General features: G+C 45.8%; 1 protein-coding gene and 1 long non-coding RNA gene across 21 annotated transcripts in view; one reads left to right on the top strand and one right to left on the bottom strand.

Moving 5' to 3' along the window:
• Positions 1 to 30: 30 nt before the first annotated feature.
• LOC144113068 (uncharacterized) lies at positions 31 to 7,442 on the bottom strand. Of its 18 annotated transcripts, none has more exons than XR_013310602.1 (6): positions 7,329 to 7,394; positions 5,518 to 5,572; positions 4,919 to 4,974; positions 3,984 to 4,165; positions 1,479 to 1,551; positions 31 to 748 (listed from the first exon to the last, which is right to left on the bottom strand). It is a non-coding gene; the product is annotated as an uncharacterized LOC144113068 (long non-coding RNA). The 18 variants fall into 18 exon arrangements; XR_013310592.1 differs by having other exon boundaries at positions 3,984 to 4,143; XR_013310603.1 differs by lacking the exon at positions 7,329 to 7,394 and adding an exon at positions 6,493 to 6,804.
• A 302-nt stretch (positions 7,443 to 7,744) lies between these two features.
• Positions 7,745 to 11,208, top strand: part of Ranbp16 (Ran-binding protein 16) — a 60,490-nt gene continuing 57,026 nt past the window's right edge. For all 3 annotated transcript variants that reach the window (XM_077645964.1, XM_077645963.1, XM_077645962.1), the window contains exons 1-2: positions 7,745 to 7,872; positions 8,557 to 8,709. In XM_077645964.1, the coding sequence (XP_077502090.1) occupies positions 7,858 to 7,872; positions 8,557 to 8,709 (168 nt within the window). In that variant the 5' untranslated portion in view covers positions 7,745 to 7,857. The remainder of the gene's footprint in view (positions 7,873 to 8,556; positions 8,710 to 11,208) is intronic.

Raw genomic sequence — 11,208 nt, 5'->3', positions numbered from 1 at the left:
CAAGCTCATTTCGATGAAACATGAGGCCCATTCAAATGTCAACTCCAGAATCAGAACTTTATTAAATGTAACAAAAACGGATATACATATCTGATTATTACACTGAGAAGGAGAATTGTGATTTCAACAAGAAATTTTGTTTTTTGGTTTCACTGTCTTTCCTGCGGTGTTGACGCACGCATCGTGTCTGGCCACTGTTTCGTGCACATTTGAACGAGCAGTGTGACGTTGCTGTGGTGCAGTGCTCTTCGGGAGTTCTGTTCTGTTGCCCTGTGCCAAGTTGGGCTGCTCAGCTATGTTGCCCACCTGTGTTGCCCGCTTGTGCATTTGCTCTTGGTATGTTGGCATGCGGTGTTCCTGCTGCTGAGCTCTGGGCATGTAGTGTTGTTGCTGGTAGGGAGGGGGGGTACGTGGATAATGTGTAGCAGTGTGTCCATGTGACAGTGTTAATGGAACCATTGGTGTCTGTGGCTGCATGGCGCTAAGTAAGGCTTGTTGGGGGTGAGAAAAAAACTGTGTCATGAGAGCTTGAGTTCCTTGCAAAAAAGAATTACTAATTCCTTCCAGGAACCCCTTCATTGTCTCTTGTTCCTGTTTCAGAAAGTCCTGTTCTCTCTGGAATTGAAGTTCCTCTCGCTGCTCCCGCGAAGTCATGTTTTTTTTTTCATTGTTGTGAGCAGATCTTCAAACTGACTTTCTTTTGTTCGACGGCGTTTGGCTGGTGGTGCTGACGTAAACGAGGTCCCAGCTGAAAAGGCAAAACATCCTATTGTATGACACCACGGGGTAACAACGACTGTTCTGAAAGTGCAGCTCTTCTCCTTTAATGTTCTCGCGAAAAGTTTCGAAGCGAAACAATTCGTATTCTGTAACTCCTTTATCACAATAAAACTTATATGCACATGCCTGCACTGAACAAGAATGCGCATTTTTGCCAAAGCCACTGTTGGGTTTCGCACAGTATGCTTTGTGATACACGAATTGTGCTCTATAGTGGTAAAGTAGGTTCTATGCAAAACAAACAAAACTCTTCTTTAGGCCTCCATGATGGTTAAACTATGCTGAAACAGTGGATCGCAACTGGCTTGCATTAGTCGTCACTTGTAATCCTTATTCTAACTATCGGAAAATTGGTTTTCCAGGAAAGGAAATGGCGCAATAATTGGCATATCTCGGTGGTCACCCGAACCGCGCTGCAAGGTAAGGGATAAAAAAGGGAGTGAAAGAAGAAAGAGGTGCCGTAGTGGAGGTCTCCGGTATAATTTCGACTTACTTGGGATGTTTAACGTGCACTGACATCACACGGCACACGGGTGCCTTTAGCGTTCCATCTCCTTGCGCAAAAAAAAATTCGGTAACTTCGCATTCCCGATACCATGCATGCAGATCTAAAGAGGAGCTTCAGTAAAGGTTTCTCTATGAAGCTCGAGTTTTTTTCTTATCATCGACACTCGCAAAGTGAATTTCAATAAACTTACATGCATTTAGATCTGCAAAGCTTCCAATGTCCTCTTCATTTGTCTGAGCCGGGTGTGTCATTGTTACAGGAACCTGAAACAAGACCATGCCATTTCATCATCATCAGCCTGACTACGCCCATGGCAGGGAAAGGGTCCCTGCTTCACATTTCTACAGTTAATGTAGTGATGTGCTTGCACGATCACGTTGTCTCTGCAAAGTTCTTAATCTCATCCGCCCACCTACCTTCTGCCATCCCCTGCTACGCTTGCCTTCACTCGTTATCCACTCCATTACCGCTAAGGACCAGCGGTTATCTTGCCTTCGCATTACATACCCTGCCTTTCTCTTGATTTCGACTAGGATGTCATTAACCCGCGTTTGTTCCCTGGCATGCTTAATGTTACACCTATCATTTTTCTTTCCATGACTCCCTGTGCTGTCCTTAACTTAAGCTGAACCCTTTTCGTAAGCCTCTCTGCCCCGTAGGTGAGTACCAGTAAGATACAACTGTTGTACACTTTTCTATTGAGAGATATTGATACGCTGCGGTTCACGATCTGAGCGAACCTGTCAAATGCAGTCCACCCCATTCTTATCTTCTATTTATTTCGCTCTCATGATTCGGATTCGCTGTCATCACTTGCCCTAAGTAGACATATTCCTTTACAACTTCCAGCACCTCGCAACCATTTGTGTACTGCTGTAGTAAAGTTTCGAAGGTTATTCGCTTTGCACCAGAGGCGCGCCGCCAGACGGTTTGCCGACTTGAAGGATCTTTGCACCTAAGGTGCCCCGTCCGTGATAGTGTAATGACAGCTTCCAACAAGGGAGGTAACGAGAAAAATAAGTTGGTTATATATAGAAAATGCACAACATATTAAACAGTGGCAGATAAGACGGACCTGGATAACAAAAAAAATCTCCCCTCCTAGGCATAGCCGAAGATGCAGAGCATCTAAATCTGGCCTAGAACGACGGATTGGGCTCCCGGGTTTGGTGTTAAACCCTCAGGCGTCCGTCTCGCATTCAGGAAGTATGCAACAGCAGCAAGCCTTGACACGATTGGCTTCTTTCTGCGCGCTACCCCCTTCAATTTTAACAGTATTAATAACTTCCCCAAAACAAAATCCAAAAAAGTCATAAAATTATTTGCAAAATGCTATGCACAGAACGATCTCCACAAAAACGTTTGGCTCTCGAAATCACGCGTCCCGCCCTAAAATTTTGGCAGTGCTTGCAAAACCCTCTCTCAAGGTAAAAAAAAAAAAAAAAGCTAGGCGGACCTTGGGGCCTCTTTCTGCACGGGCCAATTGGGTGCGTTCCCAGAACACATTCAATTGTGACCCCTCTTCTGGTCCCCACGCTTAGCACGTAGCGGTGAGCCAGAATATCCCCTCTGGGGAGGGGGGAAAGGTATCTGTTGCGTCCCTCTGCTACCGGCGACTTCTTGAAAGGACGGTGAAAGTAATCACCCTGGCCTTCTGACGAACCGCTGACCACCGGCCATGGCGCCTGTCTTTCCAACGGCTGCCGGCGTTGTCCGAAAATCCGGCGCCCCCGTGAGCTGCCTGTCACCAGTCACCCTTCCTTAGCCCCCCACCCCACCCCTCACACCGTCTAGCTTTATTTTTGAGAGGCTGGTTTACTAGTGTATGCATCACAGTTTTCTAAATCATCCGCCGGTAATGTCAGTCGCAAGCCCCACTGAAATTAACTCAATGTATTTTTTTTATTCTCTTCCAGGACACATAAAAATGCATATTAACTATAGAGATGGTAACACTCTTCCCTAATTTTGGACGGATTAGTTAATAAACTCTGTGGTTGTCTGATTTCTGCGCAGCAGCAGCACAGTGAAATAAAATACATGAACAAATTTTTTTTTTGCAAATGATTCCCTTCACGTACGCACAAAGGTTTACAAAATGTTTGCAAACAGGTTTGCAGTAGCTGTATTCAAACGCCCCCTGTCTTTATTTAGTGCTCTTATTACGTAATGTGCGCGGTGATGTAATGAGCATTCTCATATGCTAGCACTAGCCTGTGAGGGTTGGTTTTCCATGTTACACAAAGCGATATACATTTTCAGCAAGTATTGCTTTTTTGAGGGGGCTAGGGCTCCGGCAATTTAGCGCAAGCTGTACGTAACTAAGCGCGGTAGCCCCGACAAAAGCATGTGTTAGTTCGTTATAGAAAAATGACTTTCGTTTCAGGTCATTCAGCACATCGGGCTAAACTTCAACAACTTATTTTAATTACTTAATCGTACAAACTCAGAAAATAGAGTGACCACGACTGTTCGTATGTGGATCTCGAAAGCGACCCATTTCCGGGAGGGCACAGTCAGCGGGCCTGTCCCATGTTTGTTTGTTTTTTTAGTTTCCGATAGCATTCTCCTCAGCTCGGGGCGATACGACAACAGCACAAAAAGTATGTCACCTTCGTTTACGGAACCAGCTAACAACAAACTGAACCCTGGGGGCCGCATGACACGAGTGCTGACATGCACTGGATCTACTTACCATATTGGACGCTATCCAAGTCAATGTCGGCCTCTGCAGCGGAGTCAACACCGTACATACGTGCTTGAACGAGTGGCCGATGGCTTAATAGATTGCTCATATGGCCGAACCACTTCCATGCTGATGGGGACGCTCCGCTCTTGTTCTGTTCCAACAGCTCCTAAAATCCACGAATAAATTACCTGAGAGGTACACAAGGGCAACTTTTTCAATACTTACAAGCGTAAACATTTTTTTCATGTTTTTCCAGCAAGTGCGCAGCTGTTCCCATGTAAAATTATAGCCCATAGCGCGCATCTCCCGCTCCAATTCTTTATACACATCTTGGTTCCTCTGGCGCTTGCTGTCGAGTGCTTCGCTCACGCTTCTAGCTTCTATAAGCGCCAAGAAACTTTGAATAGATTCTTCGCTCCACGCCGCGCGCACGCTCGTACTGGCCATGGTACTCGTACTTGCTGCCATTTTCCCGCAGTACGGGACCAGAAAATATCTCCGAGTTCCTGCGCAGCGCCAGCCAGACAAGAGACGAGACAGGAGGGGAGGCGCTTAGCCGATGCGGCAGCGTATACATGCTTCCTAGAACCGGGTCGGGCAACGTCGGGACGAGTCAACCCACCCCCTGCAGTCGGGCTGGCCCAGCTAGACTCGACGATCCCTTAGCTCGACCCCTAGCGTTTATATTAGCCCGACAGCCGGTTTTCTGCCCGACAGCCCACTTAACCCGACTTCTGTCGGGCACATGTAAACCCCCTGATAGACTTCACTGAACAAGTTCTTCAGTCCAGTTATGGCATGTAAAAAAATACATGATACGAGGCTGGCTGTAAGCATGTGCTCACTATTACACGAAATGAAAGTTCCTGCTACTGCACTTTTTATGTGGGCAGCTTATCACATATTTATCCCAGAATTTATTACATCTTGCCAATACTCACTGCTTATTCCTTGAACAGGCATTGAAGAGTTCAGCTGTCCTGGCTGCTTGGGTTTTCTGCAAAAGAATACACTATTGTTGAACACTTGGCAATAATGAAGTGCACCTCACTATGAACAAGACTTGAGTGTAGAAGCAGACATATCTTTCTGGTTTTTTAGTCAATTCACATAATTTTCTTGAATACCACACCAAGGTCACACCATATGATTAATCATGGTGCATAAGCATTACAACATACAGTGCAAAGCAGTTGCAACACCCTGTGTCCTCACTTGTCTGTGGTCATCACATTCTGTTATCTGTAAGCATGCTAAACCATGCTGCCTGTACATTTCTTTTATTGCTTACAGTAACATCTGTGCAGAACCTTAGTGGTGCATTTTACATTGAGTGGAATGTTAGCACTTACTTAACTATAGTAGTACAACTGCAAAGGAAGGCTGTGCAACTTTCTCGAAACTTGGCAGCTGCAGCCGACGGATGATGACATTTGCCTCGGAGGAAACAAACCTACTCTGCCTTATGGGCTGCCTAAATCATTTATTTCACTGTCAAGCATCATTATATTATGGCAGCTGAGTACTGCTGTTGACTTACCCTCAATTTATATCAGAAATGTTGGCTTATCAAAAACCGCAACTGTTGTGTAAAGCTGCAAAAGCAAATGAAACAGATATTGAAACCTCGCAAAGAAATGCGTAATGCACAGAAGGAGCAACATCAGGCTCACGCTGCTGATAATGAGACAGATATCTGTACAAAATTAATGAGATATTAGCTAGACACAAGTGAAGGCCCAGTGCATACTGATAAACTTCTTGCAGCCATGCTACAACAAAACTTGAACATTTGGCTGCGCTAATGTATGTAAGCAAACTTCCAGCAACTGGTTTTGCTGTGTTTATCCCTGGTAAGGGTCGAAGAGTTCGTTTCGCTTATTTCTAAAAACGAATGCACCGTCTCCTCACAGGCATGGTTTCGCTCAACCGCCGATCTGCCGAGGAGATCGGGCGACTGTCCGCCGGCCTGAAAAACCGTCACACTACGAAGATAACCGGTCGTTTGGTCGTGCTAGCGTCGTCGTCGGTGTATCCGACAGGCCGCGGTCTGCCAGCAACGGGATCTGCCGGTAATACCACCGACCACATTCCATTGTGCCTTACTGAACCCTTACAAACCTGAGGGGAAACAAACGCTATATCAATGCACAAAAGTGTTTAAAATTTTCTGTACACCCCTACCACCACAGGCTATTCGATATTTGTTTTGGCGGAAAAGCCAAGCACGTGCAGCCAACAGCTTTACGAAAGGGAAGACGAGTTCGCGTGCCGCACTGTGCAATCGGCGCAATCTAATGAACTCAACTTTTCAAACCATTCACCTCTTTCATAGCAGCGAGACAGCTCGACATACATGGCACTAGACGAGTAGTAAGTCGTGCGTTCCCACACCGATGTTTTACACCGGCTGGCGAAAAGATAAAAGGAGCGTTCTACTACGTGTACAGGTGGATGAGGGCTGCAGCAATGTGCATGCATTTTGCCGAAAATCCAGCTGTGCAGGAACAGGTACCCTCAACCACCGCAGGCTCTTGAAAAACGCCCGTCACTTGCACCAACATCTCATGCGGGTCCGAATCTCTGTGTCGCTATCAATTTTGCTTTTTTTGCTCCAATTAAGATTATGTGTCCTGCGCCGAGGACTCGTTCACACTCAACGAAACATCGGGAGGTCACGTCGCAGTTCAAGAACCCCACTACTGTTCCTAGAGCCAAATTATAGTGCCTAGAATATACAGTATATTCTAGGCACTATAGCCAAATTTTGCGCAACCCTCCCTCGATCCGCCATTGCTGCAGTGTTGCTGTTGCCAGATTTTGCCGTGCTACTTTCGCGCCCCCTGCAGGTCGTTTGACTTGTGAATAACAATAATAATAATAATTGGTTTTGGGGCGAAAGGAAATGGCGCAGTATCTGTCTCATATATCGTTGGACACCTGAACCGCGCCGTAAGGGAAGGGATAAAGGAGGGAGTGAAAGAAGGAAGGAAGAAGAGGTGCCGTAGTGGAGGGCTCCGGAATAATTTCGACCACCTGGGGATCTTTAACGTGCACTGACATCGCACAGCACACGGGCGCCTTAGCGTTTTTCCTCCATAAAAACGCAGCCGCCGCGGTCGGGTTCGAACCCGGGAACTCCGGATCAGTAGTCGAGCGCCGTAACCACTGAGCCACCGCGGCGGGGTACTTGTGAATACAGTTGAGGGTTTGGAAACACCCCCGGCCGGTTTGCAATTCCTCCACATGATTTCCTCTTTCCTGCTGAGCTGTTTATCTGCTGCTGGATAAGTCTTACGACCGAGCTTATAACGAGAAATTATTTCATGGAATGAACTGTGAGTCCATCACCTGAGGGGATGTGTTCCTCGCGTACGGAGGCGGCGTTGGCGGCGTATCAGCGGCGATCGACCGGAAAGTCAGCCAACAGGCCTGTTACTGTTGGTGAATGCCGAAAACACAAACGTTTCACTTGCTTAAATAAATAAAGTGTATCTCGGTTGTGCATGCATTTTGGTACTCTCGAAAAAAATAAAACCGGTAACAAAACTGACATTAAATATCTCGCAGCACGCACAACCGAGGTACGCTTGGTTTATTCAGGCAAGTGAAACGTTGGTGTTTTCGACCTTCACCAACAATAATATGTGCCTTATGGAGACAATGGAAGAGGAAAAAAAGCTTTGTTTCTTCTCCTGCCAACGCTGGCGACTAATGCAGCGCTATGATGCAGCGGCTCGCGCTGCCCGCGCTGCCATGTGCAGCCGCTCGTGCAGCTTGTGCGGCAGGTGGCGCTATCGTTCGTATTCGAACCGAAAGCTGAAAGTCCCCCTGGACGCAGGAGGCGAGGCGCCAGGCGCCTCATCTTCTAGTGTTCAAAATGGCGGATGACCAAGTGAGTATCGAGGTCTGGCTTTGTACTTTAAAACTGTATTGCTGCTGCAATTAGCTGATAGCCACGTTGTGAGCAACGTATGCGAGGTCAGCTGTCAGCGCATAGCCCCTTATTTATCGGGCAGGTTTCAGGTCATGTCGTGCAACAGTTCGAGATCGCATCACTTGCCCGAGACCGCTAAACGCCGTTGCGTTTTCATTGGCGTTCGTTGCGAGCTAAAAGACTGCCAGTCGTAAAGCTCTCGCTTGTGGTATTCTTGCAGCGCTTGAACTTCTTTGCAAATTTCTAATGACGAGTTTGGGTTCTTGCGCCCAGGGCACCCTGGAAAATTTAACTTTGCGTGCTCCGAGTAAATGTTGAACCTGTCATCAACTCGTACTTCTGGAAGTTGGTGTGGATGCTTTCCAGAGTTGAAAACATATTGCCGTTTCATTAATTAGTACCGTAATGCGCTTCTAAATGCAGACGCGAGTTTCGCTTGTATGTCATTAAACTCGAGCACTTGTGCTTTAGCGAGACGCATGAGAAATCTTACCCAGACGGACGTCCTGGTAAGCGAAGGTGCTCATTGAGTTTGGTGACTGGCTTGTGTTGCCATTTCTTAGCGCTCGCACTCTCGCGGTCACGCTAAACAAACTCGGTAATGCTAGCTAAGGTCATTAAATTTTTGAACGTGGATTTCAGGAGCTGGCGCGGGTGGAAGCTCTGTGCCAGCAACTTTATGAAGGCGGCGACGCGGCAGAACGCGCCCAGGCAGAGTCTCAGCTTTCTGAGTTCTGCTGTGGCTCATCTCCGGATTGCCTTCAACGATGCAGGCTGCTCCTGGACCGTTCACAGGTATCAGGCATTGGATTGCGGGCTAAAGCATCTTTCTGACCTCAAGGTGGTGCGCTCTTCAAGCTCTGTTCCCCACTTCCATCGCAGTGCTTTCGCTTTTTGTATCTGTTGAATCGTGCGCACGCGTCGACAAGTTTTACTGTGTTTGAGATTGTCCGCGGACTGTGCGCTGTCCCTTGTCGTTTGTTTTCTCGTTTGGGTCCTCTGTATGTTTCGCCCACTTCGTGTTTGCTTCGTGGTAGCACGTTATGTCCATGTCTTGCGGCTGTGTTAAAGTTGACACACTGCTTTCAGGGGGTGCACTGCGTTTTTGTTGCGCTGCATGGCCGGTTTCGGAAATTGTCCGAGCTTGACTGTGTACTTCGCTTTGTGTGCCTCGGTTTCTTATGCACTAGGAATGTTTCAAATAGCTGAATAAGCAGGCGAATTCTTTTTTTTTTTTAGCTGAGGGCTGCATGCATTGTGGAGGTTGGCTGTTTACATCCTCTTATCTTCATGGTTTACAACTGCGCTTGATAGTTTATTAGAGGCCTTGGGTGAGTAGAGCTCATCAACTCCCTGTTTTAAATTGCTGTAGATGACCTCAGCTCATTAATAGGTGTTCTTTATGTTCCCAATGCAGTGGAGAGTTGTAATTCATTGTGTAGTTCTCACTGAAGATCACAAGCTAGAATTTGTTCTCATTGACTAGGATGTGGCTAGGAAACTGCTATTTCAGGTAACCTAATGGCAAAACAATGTGGCACTTAGAGGTCTAGGCACTAAATTCTTCATGCCTCACCATATTGCTATGTGCAAAGTGAAAAGGGATCATCATGCAGAGTCTTTCATGTCACATTTTTTACGAGTTCAGTGCTATTAGTGTCAGTGTGTCTCCCAGTGTGGGTGCAAAAGTGTTGCTTTTCCACCTTGCTACTGCATATAGGCCTGCAATACTGTGTTCTGAGGTGATCCTGCAGGTAGTCATTCTGCATCGACCATCCTTAAAATGCAGCATGCCAGAGCATTCGAACTGAAATAGTTTGCAGTATCTGAAGCCACTATTTCAGGAAGCTTAGGCTGCCGCGGTGGATCAGTGGTATGGAGCTTGGTTGCTGATCCGGAAGACACGGGTTTGATCCTGGCCACGGCGGTCGCATTTCGATCGACATGCTAGAGGCCTGGCCTGTGTACTGTGCAATGTTGGTGCATGTTAAAGAACCCTAGGTGGTTGAAATTATCTGGAGCCCTCCACTATGGTGTCCCTCGTAGCCTGAATCGCTTTAGGACATTAAACCCCATAAACCAAACTATTTCACGGAGCTTAAGTCCTTTGGACTATATGGAACACTTGCATTACTAAAACGCGGGCAATTTTTTCACACCAGGAGAAATGTATGTGTGGTGAATTCATGTGTGGTGTATTAGAGAGCAGAGTTTAAATTATGAGCATAATGTATCTGCTTACTGTGGCCATGTTATCAGCATGCTACACTGTCATGATTTTGTGTGTGTTTGTGTGTGTGGGTTGTTTCAAGCTGCTGCAAGTTTTTGGGCATCTGACCTTCAGTGATTGAATCTGGAATTGCTCAAAAGAGAAGGTTTGGAGCATGTTCACAGGTATCAGGCTGCATGACAAGTAATGGTATTTTTGCTATGTAAAGTTAAAGAGAAGGGCACAATTTTAATCTCTAGTGTAAGGAACAAGTTGGTTGCTTCAGATAAGTACCCATGAAATTGTTTACATCAGGAATTGCCCTGGTCTGTGTTATGGTAGTAATATGAATTGTAATCAGCTGCATAAGTCATGTAAAGATCGGATGCTTGTGTTATTATTTGGAAGTTTTTTGTGTATATGCATTTCTCTTTGATCCAAATTCCAGTTTTAGAGCCATCTTTGTCGCTTGAAAAAGATGGCTCTGAAGCTCAACATTTTTGCATTTGTCTTTGTCACTGTGGTAGATGGTAGTCCATGTGAGGCTCTGTTGGTACCATGGTGGGAAAAATTTTAGTGGGTTAGATTTTTCTTTTCGGGCTGCTCTACTGATTTATGAAGACCCCAAGTCATTTCAGAGGCTTAAATTGCTATTTGGCAATCACAAACTGTACTTGTATTGAAAAAATTTGTGCAGTATTGTTTAATGTTTTTCTTCTATATAGGAGGGCAAGATACTTTAATAAATCATTGTGTCTATTTGTTTTTATTGTTAATTTATTTTGCAATTGTTGTGATGTACAGTAAGTCTTGATTTTATCCCACAGTGCTCAGGCAGATCAGTATGCGGTGCATAGGTCTGTTGAAGCATTCTGAGTGTATGCCAAACCACACCCTCAGTGGACTAGTTAGAATAACAGCATCAAAAAGCCCAAACTAGTGGTTATAATCAGGGGTTGGACTTTTCGGTTTTTATTTCTGATAATTCTATGGACTTTTTTTCTTTTATATCAGAACCCATTTTTTTTTTGTGAATAATATTTTCAAGGAAAGATCTACTGACCTTTTCATTTTATTTAAAGGGA

Source organism: Amblyomma americanum, chromosome 1, assembly GCF_052857255.1.
Source record: "Amblyomma americanum isolate KBUSLIRL-KWMA chromosome 1, ASM5285725v1, whole genome shotgun sequence".
NCBI lineage: Eukaryota > Metazoa > Arthropoda > Arachnida > Ixodida > Ixodidae > Amblyomma > Amblyomma americanum.
Note: the sequence above shows the minus strand (reverse complement) of the source record. Positions and strands in the feature narration are given on the sequence as shown.